Genomic DNA, 24,681 nt, shown 5'->3' on the forward strand with positions numbered 1-24,681 from the left:
TTTGGCCAGCAGAGGGCACTGCTTCAATAAACCAAGTTGGACATGTGTGGGTTTAGAATTAGTTTTGCATTATTTACCACCAAAAAAAGGCATTTTATCCCCATCCTACAAAACATTTTTTTCCGTTATAAACCTTCGTATATATGTTTATTATTATTACATAGTGCATCACCAATGAGAGTTTAGAAAGTTTTTCTTGTGTCTTTTCAGTTACATTCTGACTCAACACATCTGTCATGAGATGCAGCTTTTCTGTTAAACACATTACCATTGTAAAAGCTGAGGAAGCTGTTGCAGAGTCCAGCACAAGTCTGCAAACACAGCAGTAACGTGTCAGTGGTCCTCCATCGTCCCATTTCTGTCTCATCACATACAGTAAGTGTCCCGAAGGGAGAAAATGAAAGGAAGCAAAAATGCATAATGTTGATGAAGAGACACAAAAAGAACTGAAACACCAGCAAGACGAACCAAAAGAGGAACAAAATAAACTTACATTTTGTTTAATGAATGACTCGATAATGATGTCAGTCTGTGAAAGCCAGCTATCATCATCTTCATCATGTATGGATTTTCTTTCTATAGACGTCCTGCTCCTTTAAAATCTCCATAAATAGTTGAATGCTGTCTTTTGAGTCTTCTGGCGTTTTTTTAAAAATGTATTTATTATCATACTCAACTATTTAGGAACTGTATCAATAATCGAACAGGGTCAGCATCTCCTGTACGACTGGAGAACTGATGACTCCTGATGATTTCCTTTATTGGATAAAGCACCTGGTATCTTCCTCTTCTTCTTCTTCTAGGATAATATGATGCTCTTTAACCTTTTACCCTACTCATGATGTGTTGTTGCAATAGTAATCCCACAATGAAAAAAAAAGATCATAACACTTTTATCCCATTATGATTAAAAAGCTACAAGTAAGGCTGATGAAGAAAAATACATAATCATATTATTCCATATTAGTATATGATTATTACATTAGGTCAGTGCTCTCGCCTCATAGAGAGAAGGTCATAGGTTCAAATACCGGCTGGGGCCTTTCTGTGTAGAGTTTGCGTGTTCTCCCTGAATGTGTGTGGGTTTCCTCCAGGTACTTTGGTTTTCTTCCCATAGTCCATGAACATAAAGATGTGAGGTGAATTGGTGCCCCTGAATTGCCCCTAGGTGTGGATGGATGGATTATTACAGTATTAATTGAAGGACATTTTGAGAAGCTACATTTCTTCTCATTGCAATATGTTTTGACAGATAGATTCAGGCACTTTGGTTAAAATTTCTACTTATAAAAAGATGTTAATAATTGGAAAGTTCACTATAACCTGTCTATAATTACATATGATGTGATAAATATGCTATGAAAAATTGCTCTCTCACTCTCTCTCTATTAATGAAATGTGTTTAAAACAAGCTTGGATGTGACTTTTCTATGTTTCGGAGATGTTTTTTGTATTTTGCGTCACATTATAAGCAGGTGATCGTGGCACATTAATTACAGAGTAGGTTCAGAAAACCCCCTTGTTCTGCTGATTGGATGGCCTCTCTCTCTCTCTCTCTCGCCCTCTCTCTCTCTCTCTCTCCCTCTCTCTGCTCTGTCAGTTGTAACCACCCCCTTGAACCGGAACCTTTTTGCGGGGATTTGCAGCCCTCCCCTGTCGCTCTCCGGCGCTGCGCTGCGCTGACAGCTCCGCTCGGCCGACGCGCGTAACGCACTTTCTTCCTCCCTTTTTTCTTTCTTTCTTATTTATTTTGCGAGTCCTCCCTTCACCATGTCCGGCGCTACCGTGTCGGATCACCCCGTCGCACGGATCCGCTTCCCGTCCTGGAAGTGACACCTCCATCCTCCGCCTCTGTGGAAAGCTCCTCGGCCGCCCACCGACGCTCTGCTCCCGGGATCTATGGACGCTGCAGCGGATGCTCCGGACGCGCTCTGATCTGTGCTGACCGGCGCAGCGGGCTCGCTTCGGGCTCCAGAGTAATAGAAAAAAAAAAAAAAAAATAATAAATATCCGTGCTACACTGCCCCGATCTGCCCTGTAGGGTCGGTAAAGGTGGGGAGAGATGGGGAGCACCACCTCTTGCTGCGTCTCTGCCAGCCCCAAGCTCCGCAGAAATGCGCACTCCAGGCTGGAGTCGTACCACCAGGAGTCGGATCTGAGCAGGGAGGAGACGGGGTGTAACCTCCAGCACATCAGCGACAGGGAAAACGTCGACGGTAAACACATCCACTCAAACATGAAGGTTTTTTTTATTTATTTATTTATTTTTTAACCCTGATCACGAGGTTAAGAGTCAGAAAGTTAGATCTTAAGTTGACACGGGAGTGGAAATGCGATTATCTCACTTTGACAGATCAAAAACAGAAACTTACATGAATCATCAAACGCATTTTAGATCAGGGGCCACATGCAGATCAATTTCATGTTGAGTAAGTCTGACTGGTGAAATATGACAAGTGGACTGTTCATATATAGCACCCTTCAACTGCTTGAACAGTCCCGAAGCCCTTTACAGTGTTAATCACGTTCACCCATTCACAGACACATTCACACACCAATGGAGGCGGCTGTCTTACAAGGTGCCGAATGGGGAGCAATTTGGGGTTGTGCCTTGCTCAAGGACAATATTTGGACAAGTGGAGATGGGGAATCAAACATGTGATTACAGACAACTGCTCTACTAAACCGAGCCACAGCTGCCATAATAGTAGCATTAGAACCTCTAAATTTATATGTAAGTTTTTCTTTGTTGCGTTGCAGAGTATTTGTGATGAAAATATCTATAGTTCTGCAAAACCAAACTAGTGAAAATTACAATCTCTACTAAGAGCCAATTTTAATGAAAACTTCTGGTTGCAAAATACAGTGAAAGGTCTAAAAAATCTTATCCTGTAGCTGTTGCATTATGGGTAGCGAGCTTTCATGACAGCAACGTTTCAAGTCACAATATTTTGTGTATTTGTTTAAGAAAAGTTAGCATTTTTACAAAGCAACAATTTGAAAACGATGTCGTGAGCATGTCAGGCCATGAGTGGGCGCTGTTGTTTGATTTTGTAACGGAACCACACACATAGGCACAGAGAACGATACGTTATAAACAGACATCAGTGTGGACAGATGATCAAGTTGGATTGCTGTTGCGGTGACTGTCAACTAGAAAACGACCAAGTCGAATGAGAATCTGGACTGGGAGTCGTGACGCTCTGGAGGAAAACATCGTTGTTATTGTCCCTCGACTCGCACATGTGCCGAAGACCTATATACTACAGGAGTGTTCTGTTGAACTAATTAATGATAAATGAACGATACGGGGCTTAACGTATTCTCATAAGAGACACATGAGACAATAGTGCTATTAACGGTCTTCATGTATAGTCACAAGCGCATCAATGTGTCTTCTGTCTAAAATAGGAATCAAACACCACCACCACACAAAATCTTGAATTTGAACTGTTGAGACCTTTCCTCTGCTCTTAATCGTCGTCACATCTCAGCCGAGAGCCGCCGCCTCGTGTCCGCGGTCGTATTGACTAAAGCGACGTGTCGACCGGCGCACAGGCGTGTGCACTTTCCCTCTCGCCGAGGGAGAGACAACATCCTGTTCACGAGGGCAGACGCCTTTGTGCTGGCCTTTGTTTTCAGCTTGTGCGTGAAAGAAAAGTGCAGCTATGGAACACAGCCCCCCCCGCCCCCCCACCCCCCACCCCCCACCACCACCACCATCACAGACACATGCTGATATGCATCACAATTGACCCATTCACACTGGAAAGTGTCTCCTAAATGGATTTCTTATTCTCCGCCAGCAGCCGTTCATTTCGTATTAATGTTGGACGTCCTCTTCACCGGGGAAACGTGCAGAGTTTCTCACTGTCCAGCTCCATTTGAAACCTCTTTCACATCATCCGCCAGTCATATATTTTCTAACTTAAATATGTTTATGGTACATGAGAATGTACACAAACTTCCAATGTGTGCTTCATTATGGCTTTAAACACATATTGACAGAGGTCATGCTGTGAAAATGTCCTTTTGACGACTCCAAACTCTTATTTTTGGATATATATTTAAGATAATATGTGTTTTTAGAAGTGCGTTGTATAGTGTATTATGTGGTGTATTGTGCGTTATCATGTAATATTGTAGTATTTAGGAATAGTCTTGCATCGTGTCGTATTTTATCACATCATCCGGTACTGTACTGTAGTCTGTGGTTTAGTATTATATTGTTCAGTCTTGTATTTTGCTGTAGAGTACCGTATTTTGTGGTATCATGCAGCATTCTGTAGTGTAGAATCATATTATCTAGTGGTACTGTATCTTATTGGAGATAGTAGCATATCATTTGGTATTGTTTAGTTTTGTATATTCTCGTGACGTATCACATTATATAGTATTGTAAAATACAGTACTTTGTCGAGTACAGTTACGTTGTCCAATATTAACTTGTGATACTGTATCGCATCGTATCGTATCGTATCGTATCGTATCGTATCGTATCGTATCGTATCGTATTGTACCGTATCGTATCGTACCGTATCGTATCGTCAAATCAAACTTTACTTATATGGCACTTTTTGTACAGTCGAATGCAGCACAAAGTACTTCACAGGTTAAAAACAACAATAAAAACAGAGTAAAAAAAACCCGCCAACGATTGTATATACATGTCAAAGTAAAAACAAAAACAGGTTAAAAGACATGGATTAAAAAGGAAGGGCTTGAACCTGCTTTTGAAAACATGAACGTTCTCCCATATCTTGTCATATCGTGTTAGTCAATATCGTATCATGTGTTACTAGATGTCATGAAGTACAATACTGGATGTCATATCTAGTACTGTGAAGATATGGAACGTCATTCTGATTTCAGGCTCAGCAAATACTTCAGCTGCATGTCCTCGACTTCATGTCTCTGTGTAGTTCACAAGGAGTCCTAGTCAGTCTGCTGCGGCTGCGCTGACTCAGCATGCTGGGAGACCTGCTGTCTATCGATCAGTGATGTCATTTCCTCTTGTAAACTAGCCGAGTGTCGGCCATTCATGCTTTGCGGCCCATTTAGAGAAGCTGAGTGTTTTGTTAATATTCTCAATACGGCCACGATATCACAGTCAAAGTGTTTCTCTCTTGTTTTTCCCCTCAAACATGTTTTAAGGTCGTTGCTTCACCGCGGCGGATAATAGTGAGAGCAGAGTTGAAAAAGTGAGGCGAGGGAGGTTGGGGGGGGGGGGGGGGGGGGGGGGGGGGGGGGGGGGGGGGGGGGGGGGGGGCTGTTCTTTGACGGGGGATAAAAGACGACTCGCGCTGAGCGGGCCCTGATTGAAACCGGAGCGTGTCTAATGTGTCGGGCCCGTCATGAATTCACAGACAGCATGATGGAGATTAGTGGGGCTTAATTACAATCTGAAATATCAGAAAAGAAAAGCCCCCCCCCAAAAAAAAAAAAAAAGAGAGGCAGCTGCGAGCCTGTGTCGGAGCAGATAGTCGAGGCCTCCGGGGACGGACGATCGCCAAGAATTAACGCCTCAATTTGGAGCGCGACACGCCGCTTTCGAGACGTCACGCGTGTATTTTATTGAATCAGCCGGCTTTTAAAAACCTAAAAGTTGGTGCCATTTTTAGTTGGAGTGCAATCTGATAAAGTGGAATTAGATTTTGAGCCCATTAGGATAGAATAGATCCCCGAATTGGTCCACTCCTTTCAATCCATTAAAGCCGGAACCCAGAACAATGACTACATGTGCCATTGACAACACGATTTTCAATGAATATGTTGGTAGATTTTTAAACCGTTTGGAGAAGCTAAAAGAGAATATAAATGCAGCATGAAGGACATGAAAGTACTGTTTAGGGGTTTAATAAGTTTTACAAGTCGAGACTTATCATTTCAACAGGATCATAAAGTTCCAGGAGTCACGAGAAACATTCATAGATTGTAGAATTTCCCCTCTAGAAACTGTTTGCAAAGTAATCGGTTTGGATTTGATGCAAGGCCCCAGTTTACATGACAACATTTCGTTTGGGAAAAGTTTCACGTTTGCATGGCGACAATTTGAAAACGGGGCAAGGTTGTAGAGTTTGCATGTTGTCTCTACATGTGTAGGTTTGTCTCTATTCCCACAATTCTAACAGATGAATAATGAGCTTGTAGGGGAGTGTGTTTCTTGCTGTGTCATCAAACATGCCTGATTAGAAGCAGTTTTCATAGAAAGTGCATGGATTAAAAAAAAAGGTCTTGATGTGATCCATAAAACTGTTTAATCAGATGCAACTATGACACTTGTGAGGCGACATTTATATGATTACACTGCGCTCTGTTTTATGCCGGTATCGGTGTCCTAAAGTGACTTCATGGCAAGTTTCCTATTCTAATATCCTCTCGGTGACCTCAAGAATCCGATCCACATTTCAACTGCAGGATAGATTTTCCCCCCCCGAAAAAAAGCTGAGTTTGTGGAAAATCTTGCTGCTTTAAAAAGGTTCTCATGTTTAATTCAGGAGTGCAGATTTTTTTTAAACTTTTTTTGATCAGCTTGTCTTCGGAGCGGCCGAGATTCCAGCCGACGAACCCACAGAGATAAGCGTTTCTCATCGTGAGCTCTCCGATTCAAAATCTCACGAGATACCCAGTCGACACGTCCTGATGCGACGTGTTAATAGATATGTGCGTTGATGTGGAATCTCAGTTGACCGTTCGCGAGGTGGATGGGTTCACGCTCGCCGTCAACGGAATATATATTTTTTGTTTTGCATGTGGAGAGTCGAAAGCAGTGAGACGTTTGGAAGGAGTGTGAACCGGGAGACAAAAGCCATCATATGACGAGCCTCTCCTCCACAAAGCCTCCTGTGTTTCTCCCTTAAAGTAACTGTTGTGTCCGCGAGGCGTCACCCATCAGCTGATGCTCTTATATTTAGCGACGGCACACGCAGGGGAAGGAACAGGCTCCTCTGTTGGTCGCAGAGCAAAAGTAAAGCCAGGCAGTTAAATTCAAATTTTATTTTGGAACTTGTGAGTTACTATGCAACTTGAATGCATTGATGGCGGATTTGTTGGCTCTCACGCATGATCAGAGGTTCGAGCTGGAGTTTGCCTGTTCTCCCTGCGCAGGACTGTTTTTTTTTTTTTTAAGATTATTGCTTTTAAAAAAAAAAAATTCAAAAATTGCCACCAGTTTGCATTTTTTTTTCTCCTGGAATTGCAAGATTTAAATTTTTTTATCCGGGGACTTTCTTTTATCGCCCTTTCCATCTTCCAGCTTTCCTCTTTTGCCCATTTACTGTGCTGTAACACTGGTAATATTTCAGAGCACTGCCACTTAACAGACGAGGATAAACTGTTGGTGCCCCTTATGGCCGATCAAGTCAAAGATTTTAACAGGAAGAAACCTGCAGAACAAGTTGGATTATTATTATTACAGTAACACTCAACTATAAAAAATGCCAAGTCCCAGGAGAATGTGGACCGGGAGTCATGACACTCTGGAGGACGCCATTGTTCTTCTTGTCCATGTGAATTAAAAATAATAATAATAAAATTTGGAGATTTAATGTTTGGAAGAATAGATTTTAGCGCATGAATCATCACCCACTTGATAGTTTCTATTTCTGTAGATTCCATGATCACAATATTCAACATGATATAGAACATGTTCACATAATAACGTACCGCTTTAAGACAGAGAAAAGACATGATGGTGTTTCATGCTGATACATTCAGTGTTTGTGTCATACTGAACACTTAGTGACTGTCTGTGTTCACTTAGTCGGAATTAAAAACACATTTTCTCGAAAGGTGTCATTCATTTACATTAAGGTTGTAGTTTGTTCTGTTTGGGGCACTGAATGAGACACAAATGAAGCACCAGTGAGCCAAAACTACAGTGGATTTATGTGGAAAACATAGAATAAAGCATTTCCTAGAGAAACAAAATAGGAGACATGAGGTTAAATTTGACTTTTTAAGAGCATTATGTTATAATTTAGACTTAAACGTGTGTTCCTGAACAATGGTTGCAATGTGAAAAATAAAGAAACACAATATATTCCTATTTTTCTCTCCACTGTTTAGGTCACATCAAGCAACGTTATTATTTTACCATCAGCAGCAGCAGGGACAGATTAGCTCAATGCTAAAATATGCAAAGATATTGCACACAAACAATGAAGTTGATTACCAGGAACCAGAAACTGGAGTCTTGTTTTCCCTCGTCTCCTTCAGCCCGCGGTAAATTATTCCACTCGGGGTCTTTTCGCCGGTGAGCATCTCTTCTTTGATTTATTGACGAGCAACGAGAGAGCAATTTACTCCGAGAACACGCCGCGTCTCGCTAATTATCACTTCACACGGGCGCGTCGCGCTTTGAGCCGCGGAGGCAGAAAACACTTAAAAGACAAGTCTGATTTTTGTTGGACAGGGACCGGATGTTACGGGGGGAAAGCGGCAGTTCTGATCACCAGACCGATCAAAAGGAAACCAGACCGACCGCTTCCAGCCCGGGTCAAACGTGGATTGAATGGCCGGTGGGTCAGTGCAGGCGGTCGTAGCCACCGCAGGACTCACATACGCCACAATTTAAGCTTAAGTGTAGCGAGACCAGTGAAACAACAACATTATCCTCTAAATAAAGACAGTTTTTTCTACATTTCAGTACAAGAAAGGACGATTACGTGATAAAAAGTCTCCACATTCATATTGTGAAATTGAAACAAATACAATTTAAAGATGCTTTCAGCAGTTAAATGCAGTAAATTATCTAAAAATAAAAAAAGAAGCATGCCCTATCTTTGCACTAATTGTTCTCTTTAATTTTGTAACATGTTAAAATTGAGACGTGCTTCTTTTTGGTGCCAAAAATGAGCTGAAACAAATGACGTGCTCTTTGTAACTGTTTCTAATTAGCCTAATGCTGGTTAAAAAAAACAACTTGCTTCTAAGGTGCCGTTTACGCAATGCTTCAAGTGAAAACTTCTTCTTCTTTTGGGTGTAACGGCAGTTTGCAGCCATAAAGTTACATTACCGCCATCTGCTGGTTCTATCTATCTACATTGTTTCCCACCGCTCTACATCCCTGATGACAGTTTCTCTTCTTCTTCTTTTTCTTCTGCTTCTTCTTCTTCTTGTAAAGTTGCACTACTGCCATCTGCTGGTTCCAGCTGGTCCGTACCATTCCAACCGCTCAGACAATAAAGTTGGGTCGCGAGTAACTTGTTGTGTAAACCGACACCAAAAATGCAGTATTGTTATATATTGTGGAGGCAGAGAAAGATGAGACGATGAGAAAGATGAGAACTCCCTCCAGGTGCACACCACAATATCTGAATAAAAGAGTGCAATCAGAAGTTACTCTTGTTATAAAGTTTTGTTGGTAATCTTTACGTTACGAAGGGCTGAAATGGACCCGCTCCAGGTTGGACTCTGTAAGAGTTGCATGTAAAAAAAATATTCTAAATATTCTTGTAACTGCGGTTCTCCTGTGTAAACCGGTGTATAACATGACAATTTTTTCGATTTATACTGTTTGTGGTACTGTTTTTTTTTTTTTAAAGGTTTCAGTTCAACTTTGTCAGATATTTTCACTATGAGGTTACAGATGATGATCCAGTGCTCATCCAGCTGTAATATCATGACACGTGGGTCAGTCTAGTGACGGATTCACTCTGGTTTCACATCAGCTCGTCGAGTGAGGAAGAGTGTTTTCAACAAGGCAGGCAACAAGACTCAGATACAGCTCAGATTTTGTGGATGTTTTCATTTACGTTTTGGGGGAAATCACGAGAATTGAAATTCATGAATTTGACGTGTGACGTTGGTGCCACGCTCACAAACGGCAAGCAACAGGCAGACGTCAGAGGTTAATGGCAATATGTTTGGGCCATTAAAGAATAAATATTACACACATATATAAAAAGCTTCTTTGTCTAAATGTGCATTATCATTCCAACTGCACATTTAGTGCATTTAAATTGTATTTTCATTCAACCACTAGATGCATTTATGGTAACGGCGCTTCTGGCAGAGTGGTTAAAGTGCCTGTGTAAGCTTATACTGTATTATCATTGCTTTCCCAGGGAACTCTCCCTCTCTGTCCCAGGAATGTGGGGCTCTGTGTGTGTGTGTGTGTGTGTGTGTGTGTGTGTGTGTGTGTGTGTGTGTGTGTGTGTGTGTGTGTGTGTGTGTGTGTGTGTGTGTGTGTGTGTGTGTGTGTGTGTGTGTGTGTGTGTGTGTGTGTGTGTGTGCTTGTTTACTCTGCCACTGGTCAGTGTGTGTGTGTGCGTTGAAACAGTATAAGGGAGGGTTAGAATTACTTGACATGCGGCGTCATAATGAAGATGGATCTAAAGCTGAAAGTTCATTAGACATCTAGAAATACAAACTAGTAGAGAGGCACTGAGGCATTCAGTCTGTACACAATATCTTACTTCCAAACAATACCACGCATGACTGAAGAGTGAGCATGCTCACCGACTCCATGGGAGCGAATGCTTAAACTGACTCCAACAATAACAACGGGATCCGATTCATATCAGTACGCATTGTCGATGAGGGAAACTTTGATGACTGTGGGAGCCGCAGTAATCCTCCCGAGGCCAAATAGTGACTGAGCACTTCCTCAATGTGTTTCACGTCTTAAACCACGGCCAAGTAAGGATGAAATAAAGTTGAAGTGAACTCCCCCCCCCCCCCCATCAAATCCACTACTTAGTTAGTTGGGGGAAGATGCTCTATATTCTGTGTTTTAATAGGAAATAGATTTATGAACCAAGTACTCGAAAAGGCTAATGCTTATTTCAGGCACTACCGATACAACCAACGTCTAATTAATGCTCCCGGACAAAGAATATCTGAGTAGTTAAAGAAGGATCAGAAACCCTTAAAGGAGACATATCATGCTTTTAAATCCTTCCTTTTTACATATAAATCATACAGTTGTGGTCTATACAACGCGAAACTGCAATGCTTGGGTCTGAATTCCTCATTATTAGAGTTCCACAGGCCCCTTTTCAACCCCTTTTCTGATGTGCTTCTGAGAGCAACTCGTTTTGGGGCGGTCTCTTCAAATGCAAATGAGACACTTCATACCCCGCCTCCTCTCCAGGTTGCAGAGGTGACACTCGGTTCAACGCCACCCTGTTCGGCCATCTTTGTAGTTTGATAGAACAGATACAATTATCTAGCGGCGCAGAAACTTTATATTCACACATTATTTACAAAATGTCAACAAGGGAAGATTTGTCCATCCAGCCATACATGTTGGAGCCAGAGTCGGACCCGGCGGAGCGAGATGAAAATGACGATGATGCACCTACAGAACAACGTCTTCATATGGATGTAACGCAATGGTGTGTTTCTATATTTACACTAACTTCTCCATCCATGCCCACTACTACAATACTGCCTGTATTACAACGACTATTTAACACAGAAGTTACATTATAATCTAAAACGAGCACACAGCGCTAACATATGAAGACGGTGCAACTGCTAATGCTAACAAAACAATGACAGGGACGTCTTATCATCACACTTTTTAGCGTTATATCCAGCTTACCGAAGTGCTCTGTTCGTCGTCTCCATAGATAGAAGGAACTGACCGCTCAATCAGACCAAGTCTTTCGGCAAATCCTTCTTTATACTGGCGGAGGTTGCTGAAGCAGTCGTCCTTAAAGTGCTTCGCGCACACAAAAATGACCTTACCCACAGATGTGGGTACATTTCTGTGAAAAATAAAACTCAACCAGGCACTTCGAAAAGGTTCTGATGCTGGGAGACGGTGTAACGAAGCTTGTGGGTTACTACATCCAACAACCGAACATTTCGACTTATCCTCTCGTAACTTCGATTGGACTACAAAATCGCAGCGAGAAACAAAAATGGCGGATTGCTCGAAATGTCGATGTCCTAATTTGGCAGTTCCGCTGAGAATACTGTGACGTCATTATTCAAAAAACGTAATAGAGAATAGAAAAATCCAAACCGATCGCAAAATATGACCAAAACAGAATATAAAGATATCAACGGAGCACCTGAAGAGACTACTTTGAACTTTTCTGTACTTCTAAACACTCTAAATATACAACAAAATGCATTTAAGGGCTAAAAAAGTGGATTTAGCATGATATGTCCCCTTTAAGTCATGATTTGATTCTACTATAACGAATATTGTGACAAGTACAATAAGACAAGATAATGGTTGGAAGCACGGTGATGCCGTTAGATGAAGGGCAGGTGTGCGTCCGTTGTTAATTCATTATGAACGAGCAGCAGCGCAGACAAGCGGGGGCCTGCCAGCTGATGGGTTAGCCGAGCTCCTCCTGTTTCACTCTGCAACAAGTCTTCGTTAAAGTTTACTTGCGGGGGCGAATATCGCGTGACGACACTCGACACCAGCTGCTGTGCCGTGAATTCCACTTGGGATCCCCTGAAAAGTGCTCGGGTTAATCCAGAAATGCTTCAAAGCACATGTGCGATGATGATAAGATGCATTCGCGATTCTCTGTCTTGACAATTGGAAACAGTTCAGACGGTGTATACATTTGTACGTGGGACTCATTGACTGACGGTGTGAAATGATCGTTTTGGTCCTTGCCTTTTATCCATTAATCTTAACAGTTAAGAGTTTCTTCTCAGACAACCGGGAAAAGTTGAGTTTGCTGTGTGTGAGCGACTCGGGCCTTGTCACATGCGTTGAGTATTTGACACATCAGTGGTAAACCGTGAGATACATCCGGCGTGATGGGAGAGCGTGCGTTTCTTCATCACAATGAAAAATATATTTAGATATGCTTATTTCTTATTATTGTTAATAATTGATTATGACATTCTTTCATTGGCAGATTGCCACTCTGATCGCAACAGAAGAAATGTTCAATTATAGCCAACAAGTCCTGGTGGTTAGGTCTTGCAATACCACTTTGTGCCACAAGATGGTGTATTACTTAACTGCAACATCCATCCATTCATCTTCTATATAATTTTATTTAAGGTTGAAGGGGAGCTGGACCCAATGTCAACTGACGATGAACAAATGAAGTTACATCTTAACAAATATAAGTGAGTACGAGTTGCACTGATTGGACAATCAATTTGTGGTACCGGACTTCTCTCTTATTGTAACTCCTGGTTCTTGCAATACCCCTTCATGCCACAAGATGGTGCAGTGGACAACCATAATTTCCAATTGTGTTCCATAGTTTGTCTAATTTAGCATCATCGGGGGTGGAGATAAGCCTTGTTAACGATAGATGAATGAAGGGTACACCCAGGAGAGCTTACACACTCCCATCTACGATCAATTTTGATTAAGACTCAAGCATCTATTTTGAACGTGCGAAAGGAAAGGGAAGTATCTTGTGGAAACCTGCTTATGCACAGTTATGCTACCAGCTTCAAGTAATGTTTCTCGTACTCGGTTAGATTTATGCCAATAAACGTGAAAGTAGTTCTGAAGGCAAAACAGGACCCGACTTAATACTAGTGTAGTACACACTGTTGTAGTCGGTGAGTATGAGTATATAATCAGAGAGACTCTGCACTGGAGTCAATGAAACTTCATCTCTCACACTGATTGGATATTTCATTTGTGATTTGACTGACTCTATTAGTATGATTCCAGGTTGTCCCGTCTTGCAATACCATGTTCTGCCACAAGATGGTGGTAGTGGGTAATTGTAGCCTCCATTCATTTTCTATACCACTACAATCTAAAATGTGTATACCACTACACATTTTACTACCAATTTATGTAAATGCTTCACATAAAGAAGCAGAACCTGAGTGACGTGCATCTACAAATATTTGTAACTACCATTATTTCTAAATTACTGGATTTATTTGCTGGTTGCTACTGAAAATGGACCAAGTTGGGGAATTGTCTGATTGAAAAGGTCTGAAAGTATACGCCCAAACTCGCGCCTGTAATTCACCGTTTCCATACCAAGTTTCATGCGATTTCACGACCGAACGTTGAGAAACCTGACGCCCCCTAGCGCTGAGGCGGTGAATTACTTCACGGCATATAAACCCGAATGGCCTCCGTGAACGGCACCGTCACGATGCTTCTATTCATTGTGTTTGATATTATTCCCACTGAACTCCACCTCAGTGGCTCGTCTTACTGCAGCTGCTGCCACCGAGACAGACGATCCCCCAAACGTCTGCATTGTAATCAAATAGTTGGGATTTCTTGCGGCCATATTGTAGGAGTCCGAACATTTGGCCGTGCAAACTGCGTGCCAGAGATGTTTAAATGTTGATGTCACGAGACGTGATGGAAGGAAAGGACTCCATTCAGGCTATGCTAGCTCAATCTGAATGCTGCAATATGATGTTATTTAATGGTAGTTTATGTTTATCCATATTCCGGAGGACATGTTTGATGTGAGACAGCCCTGTAGAAAGCAAGGATTTGTATTTAGAATGTGTGGTGAGGGCCTGTGTTTATGAGCGAGCCTCTGTAGTGTTTTATAGGATGCACACATAGAAACAGGCTCACGCCCTCCGGCCCCCCGGGCGTGATGGAATGCAGATCAGAGGTGAATCATGCAGGGATGTGTTTGAGTGTAGGGGAAAAAAATAAATAAAAAATGGGCCTGACGGAGGCATTTATTTATTTATTTATTTATATGAAACTAAGGAAAGGATCATGCATGTGCTATTCTGAAAATATTATAAAAAAATTATTGTGTTTAATTTTGGTTTTAATTCATTATATCTAACTTTATCTAATTTAAAAAAAAAAAATTATTTTCATCATGTTGGTTTACCATTTTAACTTGAGTTGCTGTATTTAAAAAAAAATTGTGTTTCAGATCAGAGTAACTTACTCATGTAATGTTATCTGTTCCAAAGTGTTTTTTGTTTTAATTGTATTTTACTTAATTTAATAACATTTGAGCTCCTCGGTTCGCTTGCTACACATTTCAATATAAACCACGTTCACAAAAATGCATTTCCATCACTTTTAAAGGTGTTTGGTCAGGGTCGATTACTCATTGGATATAGTCTGTTTCCTGTCCAAAGAAAGTTATATACTTCCTTTTATTTCAGCATGTCAGTTTACCGAATTAATCCGCGACATCTTAATAATGAACGCAACATTCCAATCTTTTATACAGGGGTTTCGTCAAAGTCAATTATAGTCATATAAATTATTAAAAAATTTATTTAATAAAATTTTTCTTTCACTTAAATTGAATTCAGATTTCAAAAAGTAACTTTAAAAGTAAAAATCAAGTGTATTTTAAATACTTTTAATGGAATTTCATCAGTTGAATATTCATTCGATGTTATCAGTTTTTGAATTCTATTCCTAATAGTCAGGAATTAATTCATAAATTACAAAAAAACTCACAACCTGCTGTGAAACATCTGTGACCCTAATGCCATTTCGCACTGTTCTTTTTTTTATAACGCACTGTTTTAGTTCATTACATTTGTTCATTTTTACTGTGAGAGGAGCAACTTTCCAATTTCGTTGCACATTGTATATTGATGATAAAGTTTTCTACTTCTATTATTTAGAAATGGTCGTATCTTTGCCTTGAAACTGATTTAATCTTTATGTGTTTTAACAGAGCTGAATATGGACTTTAATCCATCGGACCACCCCCGGGCCAGCACCATTTTCCTCAGCAAATCACAGAATGACGGTGAGTAAAAATCACTTCAACTATCAGGACACAAAAACAACAAAACCTGCTGCTTCTGTGCAGAATTCCACATTTTTACTGAAGTCTGACCCGAGTCTGAACAGAAGTCAAACACGATCAGGATCAGAAGTGTGCAGGGGGTCGACTCTCTTGTAGCCAGCTGATGTCTGCTAATTCATGCTGCTGCCCTGAGGCAGGATGAGTCCTGTGAGGAGGAGGAGGATGAAGAGGAGGAGGGGTGGTATCTGGACACACGGTCACAGATATAACCCCCCCTGCCTCCAGCATGAGATCAGCTACAAACAGAAACACAAACATGCCTTAGTGACGCCAAATAAGATCAAAAAGCTCTGAAGATTTTCATTTTTTTAAACTCAGTTTTCCGCGTGAGGAACATGTGGATGTTGCAGGTTTGGCTTCTCTCTCAAATGATATTCCACTTAGAAGCAAACATCAGGATTATTCTTTTTTTTTATCATCTTTGCATGACATTTAGAAATTAAGCACATACTGGTGAACCAATCTCCAACCAATCTTTAGTTTTTTACTAAAGTTCCTGAGATAAATTCTACTTGCAAACAATCTCTGGCTTTAAAACTCTATTAGCATTGATTTTAACGGTTGGAGTTGGTTTTATTGGAACTAAAAACATTTTTTTCACAAGCTTGACATTAAAATTTAAGTAATTTATGAAAACTGTGTGAGAAATTGCTGCAAAATCTCTTCAGAGATTATATAATCTCTGTGGGATATGAATGTCCTTAATCCTTCATAGTTTATCAATAAAGATCTTGGAAATATAACATTTTAATGGTTTGAGGGATGTAGGAGCATTTTTAACATGTAAAAATCACTGTTGTTGAATTTTCTAGAAGATTATATGACAGTTTCTCCGCAGACTGACTTATTTGCAAATAATTCACTTTAAAAATCACTTCATAATCAGATCAAGGTCTTTTTTCTCCGTAATTTTAAATTGAAAGTTTCAATCATATGCACTGATTGGATTTAAGAACCTTTTCTCCTCAATCCAAACACCAAAACACAAAAGTCTTTTTGCTCTATTCATGCCTCACATATGTAAACATTAATTATTGGATTTAGTTTAAACAGTTATGGCGCTAAAATGTGCAAAACATGTCAAAGTTTTACGATAGAAAGGAAGAAAAAGAGTAAAAAAGGGTGAAAGTGTCTTTTCTCTGTATCATTTCCTGACTTTCTGCACATCTATAACATTGATATGATCAAATGTTGAATCACACACATCTGAGAGGAATCGCGCTGTTGAGAAACGAGAGAAAAAAACGAGGTTGTTGCTCTTTTTTCAGAGGCGCCTTACAGACACGGTGAGTAGTGTGACTTTGTCTCCCTCTAGTGGCTTATCTGCGCATGTTCTCTTCTCTGTCGAAGCGTCCTGTGGTTTTATTCTTTGTCTAACACAGAGGTGTCAAACAAAGACCCAAAACAAAGCCCACCAGGGTCTAATCCGACCAGCAAAAATTTGAATATGAGAACTTTAAACCATTTTTTAAAAAATTTTAATTCACATTTCTTTGCATTTAAAGGCAAAATATTCACAGTTGTGGTGATTTATTGATAGTTTTTTGATCATTGTGCTATAATTTTGATAGTCCGATGTACTCCAGATCAAATTGTGCTTTATGTGGACTAATACGAGTTTGACACCGCTGATCTAACACTTCTTTACTCAGCACATAAAACAATCCGCTGGTTGTGAGTCTTGGTCGGCGCTGCGTTGTTTCGTCTTGTGATAACAGCCTGCTTCATAACCTCATACATAACCGGTGGATTTATAGAAGTTACACTCTTTAACCAGCCTGTTTTTTGTAATCTTTCACAGTGCGTGAAAAACGAAAGAGCCTCTTCCTCAACAATGTGAGTCGACTATTTTTATTCTTTTTCACACAAAATCCTATGAATTCGACTGCAGATTTCCCTGTAATTGAGTAACTTACCTCTCGATATAATAAGATATAACACTCATTTAAATACTTTATATTAAGACTTTTGGATTGAGTGATCATATTTGGTAACTTTTGCATTTATTCCATTTTTTTTTTTTAACCTAACAGCATAACAACAAGCAAGTACTTATATTGCAATATACATTTTACATATTACAATGACAAATTAATCCAAATTAGGGACATTTTGCATGAGAAATGGTCATTTATGTGGGATTATTTTGGTCATTAAAATGCTTTTTACCACATTCTAGGTTATTTTACATTGACTTTGAAGTGATGAAATATTACTTTTTATAATATCATATGGTAATTCATTGAAGGCCTCATAATGAATGCCCAATATATTTAATCCATAAGTTTTAATCTTTCTTTGTTTTTAATTTATTTTTATCGTTGGTTTTATTACATATTATAATGAGAAATATTAAAAAGCAAGAGATCAAACAACACTGCTCAATGTAGAAATAGCGGGAAGTACACATGATTCTAAATATGGTTGTTTTCCTAATAAAGGGTTGAATTCAGAACAAGCTGTTCATAATTTTGAATTTACTGAACATTGAAAACAAAAGATGATTCCCACTGTCCGTCCCCCCCACAACCCCACCCCCCCACCCCGGGATGCTTAATGTGGGTCAGTCAAACACATGTACACTCCAATAACACTCAGTCTGTGTGTGTGTGTGTGTGTGTGTGTGTGTGTGTGTGTGTGTGTGTGTGTGTGTGTGTGTGTGTGTGTGTGTGTGTGTGTGTGTGTGTGCGCCTGCAGCATGGGTCGTCCAGACGGAAGTACAGCTCCTGCTCCACCATCTTCATAGACGACAACACCGTCAGCCAGCCCAACCTCAAATACACCATCAAATGGTCCCAACGGACACGACACACACATTTATTTACACTCTGCACTTCCCTCCGACATCCACTTAAACATTGTTTGTTTTTTATTTACAGCGTCGCTCTGGCAATTTACTACCACATCAAAAACAGGTGAGGATTCACTCTTATTTTGAAGGTCTCCGTGTTTTATGTTAAAATCATGTTCTGTTCAGACGTGGGCAACCAATATGACTCGAAGAAACCACAAGAGACTTTTAAGTGTCAAAATGAAGATATAAAGCTTATGGTCAATGGACCTGACTCATATAGTGCTTTTCAACTTTGTTAATCACATTCACCCATTCACGCACCAATGGAGGCTGCTGCCATGCAAAGGCGGTGTCAATCCACTGGGAGCAATGTGGGCTTCAGTGTCTTGCTCAAGGACACTTCAGCGTGTGGACAGGTGGAGATGGGAATCGAACCTTCCGAGTGGGAGAAAGGCTGCCACTCAACTTTTATAGATTGACCAAAAACTGTAGCTTATGTAGAATTTCTGAAAAATAAAAGATAATGTTAGGAATTGTTGACATTTTCTGACAATTTTTGTTTACACCCTGTTTAGTTGTTTTTAGCAGATGTAGCCATATTAGCTGTTTTAGCCGTTTAAGACCAGCATAAGGTCATAAATCTTACTCAATCCAATTAGTCAATCTGATTTTAGTCATATTTATGCTCATTTCTTACTAGAAATATTTCATTGATGTGGTGAAACACTGTACTTTTTTCTTTTGTTTCAGGGACACAGATGGAGTAATGCTACTAGACATCTTTGATGAGAAGCTTCACCCTCTTACAGTAAGTCACACAAATTTATTCATCAAGGTTTTTTCTGCAATTCAATCCAATGTCAAGCCTCTCAATTAGTATTATAACAGAAACAGTGGGTGAAATGTGAAATGTTGAAACAAAGAAAACAAAGAAATAGAGATAAATCAGTAAGAAATAAACATAAAAAATGAGTTTAAAAATGAGAAGAAAATGATAATAAGCCCAATCATCAAACTTGAGCTATGACAAGTCACCACATTCTTTAAGAACAAATCTCAACTCGGAAAAATTACACTTCATGTTTTGATAGAATAGGTCTTGGTCATTTTAAAACAATTTTTTTACACAGGGTGGTTAAAAACAGCAAGAAGAAAAACTAAGCTGATGATGGTGTGTTAAGAAAATAAACAATATGGCTACAAAAAGAAAAAAAAGAAAACAGCTAGAAAAAATTAAAAACCCCAAAACGGCTCCATGTCAAGCTTTCTAAATCATCATTATGAAACTTAAATGTATCCTGAGATACATAGAAAAGAAAGGCGCTATACAAGTGTTAGAAAGTTAAACCTGCAAAGATTTCAAGGAAATCACACTGACTGAGACCCTTTTATGTACTTGTTGGTGTTTCACAATCGCCACCTTATGCTTAACATTCTGCCTCCTAAAATGTTTTTTCCTGCTTCAACCCTGCCTGTTTCCTAAACCCCGCCTTTCTTCCTCTTCTCCTTTTCCCCCAGAAATCAGAAGTTCCCCTGGACTACGACCGACACGAGCCGGAGCAGAAGCAGATCTACCGTTTCGTCAGGACTTTGTTCAGCGCCGCTCAGCTCACCTCCGAGTGCGCCATAGTCACACTGGTAAGACTTTTTAAACCTCCTTCAACCTGAAATGACTTTTCTCTGTCTCGCCGTGTGCAGGAAGCAAGGAGGAAGACGGAACAGCCTCCATTGTCCGATCATTTTAATACACATTTAAAAAAAACACCCACGTTCCCCTCTACGCTGACGATGGTGTGTTATATGTATAGAAATGACTGTATTGCTCTCTCTCTCTGCGCTCCCTCAAACAAAGAAACCGTTTCCTTCCAACCCTGATGTGTTCAGACAAGCCAGGGATGTGTGTAAATTGATGATGAAGACTCTGCGTCCCAATTATTGAGCTGTCTGATCCTGTAGCTCGGCCTCGGAGACCCGTGATGAATGTTGTGTGTCACACATAGAGGAAGGACTGAATGAACACTTCATGGAAACACATCAGTGTGATTAGATCGTCCACCTTTTAGAGAGCTTGTCAGGTCTTGACGGTGAAGCTTTTTAACCACTTTCTAGCTTTCATGCAGGTTTTAAAGCATGTCTTCTTTCTATTTCTGCCCAGGTCTACCTGGAGAGGCTCCTGACGTATGCAGAGATTGACATCTGTCCAGGGAACTGGAAGAGGATCATTCTGGGAGCGATTCTGCTGGCATCCAAGGTCTGGGACGACCAGGCAGTCTGGAACGTAGACTACTGTCAGATCCTCAAGGACATCACCGTGGAGGACATGTGAGTGGTCAGCTCCTCCCATCCTGTCGCGTCGTAGATTTCCTCGCCGTTTTAAGACGTTTTTGTATGAATCTGGTTTCAAGGAACGAGCTGGAGCGCCAGTTTCTGGAGCTGCTCCAATTCAACATCAACGTGCCGTCGAGTGTCTACGCCAAGTATTACTTTGACCTGCGGTCGCTCTCAGAGTCCAACAACCTCAGCTTCCCCCTGGAGCCGCTCAGCCGGGACAAGGCCCAAAAACTAGAGGTGAGACGCTCGAGCACAGCTCTGGACAATAGTCTGCTTTCCTTTTCTTTTTTTTTTTTTTGAGCAGGAATGGATTCCTGCACCGTTTACGACCAAATGAACTGTTGTTGCCACTTTTCTATTTTAAAATTCATTATGATCTGAAAAACAAGCTTAACTTTTAAAATAAGGAAAACATAAAAATTTGTTTCATTTTATTATACACACAAAATTTTAAAAGTTTCATACTAATAATTAGAATACTTCGCTGTTTTTAGAATTGTAATCCTTTTTAGTCCCGTTTGGTCTATTCTGTTTGGTCTATTGTATTGAATATTGTTATGATTTAAGCTGGTGTTATGTTTCAGCAAATGTAGTTGTTTAAACAGTTTTCTCTATTTTTTTTTTAGCTGTTTATATTATTTTCCTGTCTTTATCTATTATTTAGCTGTTCTGACTCATTCTGACATTTTCGCAGTGTTTTCCTTTTTAGCCTTTTTAACAAGTTTAGCCGCTTTCACTATAACTAAGAGAAGAGAACCGTTCTCAAAATGAAGCAGATGAAAAGAAAACAAAGATCAAATGTTTCTTTACATGTCATTTTCTGTCAGTTATAAAAAAACTATATGGCATTCGATCTTATGAAATGCTCTAATCCAGGGGTGTCAAACACATTTAAGGTGCAACATTCAGCCCAAGAGTGGGCTGAACCGATAAAATAGTACCATAGTAACTAATATATTTGAACTTTCAAGTTTTTCTTTGTTGTGACGCAGACTATACGTGATGAAAATGTGTTACGGTTGCCACAGATAATGACTACAATCTGAAAATACATTTTAATAAAAAAAAATAAATTTGTTTAAAAAATCTTTTTTAAATCAATGTTTTCTTTGAAACGTTTATAACTTGCTGGCCGGATTGGAGCCTCTTGCCGGCCGGTTTTGGCCCACGGGCCTTATGTTTGACAACCCCTGTTCTTATACTTGGAGTTGCTGCATTTTTGATTTCCACGACTTATAACATTTAAAAACATGAAGAGAATCAAAACTTCAGTTTATGTGTAATGAATAAAAAAAAAAAAAAAGGTTTTGTGGAAAGTGTAACTTTTCCATGGTATTTTAAATTTAGTAAAGAGACTTGACTGCCTGCATCAAAAGACCCACTTTGGGAATCGTCTTATCGACGTCTGCTTCACGTTCTCTCTTCAGGCTATTTCCAGGTTGTGCGATGACATGTACAAAGACGCGCGGCGAGCCGCCAGGAAGCGTTCAGCCAGCACGGACAATCTGTGCGGGGTCCGATGGGTCCCTGCGATCCTCTCCTAACCACGGGAACGGAACGGCACCGACACGTGCCGAGTCTTGGGAGTAAATCAGCATCGACGATGACTGCGACACGTGGAGCACACACACCTTCGGATGAACTGCGCGAGTCGCTCCGAGGGAGGAACGTGATCTCCAGGTCGATCTTAACTTGATGCCTTCACAGTGCCTCGGCTTCACATGTAGAGGAAACACTTCCTGTCTCTTTTTGTTTCGGACCACGACTCCACACTCAAGGGTGTAGCACTGGACTCTCCACTGAATATTTATTTCCGCCGGGTAGAGTTTAGACGAATAAAAGTGTCCGCAAGTTTTTTCCCTCTCCGGGAATCTTTACAAGGTTTACAGGATTTCTAGCGTACCTCTTGATACTCAGGTTTGCTCATTTACTGTGACGCTCCTCGTTTAAACGGAGGATTGCAATTTTGAAGTGACAAACGCCACTGACGGAAAAAAAAAAAAAAAGCACCAGGATTTATTAAAAATGTGACAATAAGACTCACGTGAGAGAATCTATGATATTGTAATTTTCAACATGTACAATCAAAACATGTTTATTCCCTCAACTGTACAGCAGGGGTGGCAAAACCATTAAATCTGGCTCCGAATATTCTTGTAAAGTGGAAAATATTTTAATGAAATTAACTTGGATTTGCACTAATTTGCTATTCTAAAGTGGAACTGTATTTTCGGGACTTAAAAACGAGCTCGACACCCCGGCTGTACAGAATAAAATGTACCTTTGGGCATGTATTAATCACTAGTATTAATAAGCTTGACTGTGTCAAGTGTTTACTTAACATAACTTTTAGAAATTAGTTGTGTTTTTTTTTGTCTTCCAACTTTATTGTAGATTGAAGCACATCTCTCTTGACATGTATTGGAAATGTGACACAGCTCATCTGTGTGTATGTGCAGTTTAATGGGATCCTCATTTCACTATTTTGCTAAAACATCCACTGTTATAGCTGTTTTTATGGCTGTTTTTGGGGGCTGGAATCAATAATATAGGTAAGAACACAAACCCGTGGCGACAGAAGTATACTTGTACATCACTCAACATTGAAAAGATATTTATGACTTTCTTACCTGCTCTAGTTTGAATAAAGGAGGCGACGCGCTGTGTGATTTTGGCCGTCCCAGACAAAGACAAGCAGTTAACGCGACATCGATTGTTGTCCAGAATCTGTGGTCTTGCGTGGAAGCAACCAAAACAATAGTTTGCAGATTCACAATGAAAAAAAGTTTTCAAAACTTCAATACCAACCTTTGCCATTTTTAGCAATTTTATCCATTCCAGCTATTTCACGTTTTTTTCGCTTGTTTTAGCCAGGAAAACAAGAGTGTTTTGTAAAATGACTCTTTTGTCCAGATAAAGTGAAAAAAAAAAATCTAATATTTGTTTTCAAATAGTTTAAAGTTAGCAAGCTCACAAGCTAATGCACTACCATTTCAAACCACACGATGGTGCAAGTGACTGATTTTTTTTGGTTGACGCTAAGTAGGTTCTCACATTAACGGCTAAAGTCGCACACCGCCTGTATGAGCCAGAAAAGTTGCCTCATGCGTTTTGATTGAAGGCCTCGCAGACACAGGAAGAACATGCAAACACAACACAGAAAAAACCTACGGCTAACATTTTGAAAATGTATTATCTGGAGCACAGTCTCACTAAATCTCTCACCGTGAACTGGTCTAATTTGTATATTTTGACCTGTAATCTGGTGTGACGGTTCGGTACAGTGAACAAAATATACAAAAAAAGAAAGATGCAAGTTTAATTAACACCGTCGACATATATCTTGTTGTCGAAAAGCTCCTCAAGGCCAACCAGTCATTACATTGGTCTTAGATATGAGCTCTATGGATAATACTTCAATCTCTTCAGTATTATATGAATGTTCAATCTTCATATTCTAAGTTGATGATTATTACTATATTATTATATTATTCAAATATGTACCAAAGACAACGCACATTATGGCCACAGATTCTTTTCTTTTAGGTCTCCTAAAGCCTCAGCCGTTCACTCTGGAGTACTCGATATTACTGGTGTAGTGTATTATAGTGCAGACTAACAGGTTGGGTTCATGTGTCCATTCAGCACAATGATGATGTTTCACTCATCTAAACCAGTGAGATATGCTTATTTTTCAAATTAACTTTGTACAGTGTATAAAGACTTCACAAACTGATTTGTTGTAAATTATTTATGGATGTGGCAGATTTATGTTTTTAATAAAGAGAAAAGTACTCTTGTTTACTAATGGAGCCGTGACGGTGTTTTGTCGTCGTGATCTGACGAGAG

General features: G+C 40.0%; 1 protein-coding gene across 2 annotated transcripts; it reads left to right on the plus strand.

Moving 5' to 3' along the window:
* Nucleotides 1–1,616: 1,616 nt before the first annotated feature.
* LOC308111489 (cyclin-Y-like) lies at nt 1,617–24,118 on the plus strand. Of its 2 annotated transcripts, XM_080466405.1 has the most exons (11): nt 1,617–2,216; nt 15,573–15,647; nt 16,976–16,993; nt 17,509–17,543; nt 18,405–18,499; nt 18,587–18,622; nt 19,252–19,309; nt 20,020–20,139; nt 20,657–20,823; nt 20,907–21,069; nt 22,260–24,118. In XM_080466405.1, the coding sequence occupies exons 1-11, from the start codon at nt 2,063–2,065 to the stop codon at nt 22,374–22,376; spliced, it is 1,038 nt and encodes a 345-aa protein (XP_080322531.1). In that variant the 5' UTR covers nt 1,617–2,062; the 3' UTR covers nt 22,377–24,118. The 2 variants fall into 2 exon arrangements, with proteins under 2 accessions (XP_080322531.1, XP_080322532.1); XM_080466406.1 differs by lacking the exon at nt 16,976–16,993 and having other exon boundaries at nt 1,656–2,216; nt 22,260–23,518.
* The last annotated feature ends 563 nt before the right edge of the window (nt 24,119–24,681 follow it).

The sequence above is a fragment of the Lipophrys pholis genome, assembly GCF_963383615.2.
Source record: "Lipophrys pholis genome assembly, chromosome: 1".
NCBI lineage: Eukaryota > Metazoa > Chordata > Actinopteri > Blenniiformes > Blenniidae > Lipophrys > Lipophrys pholis.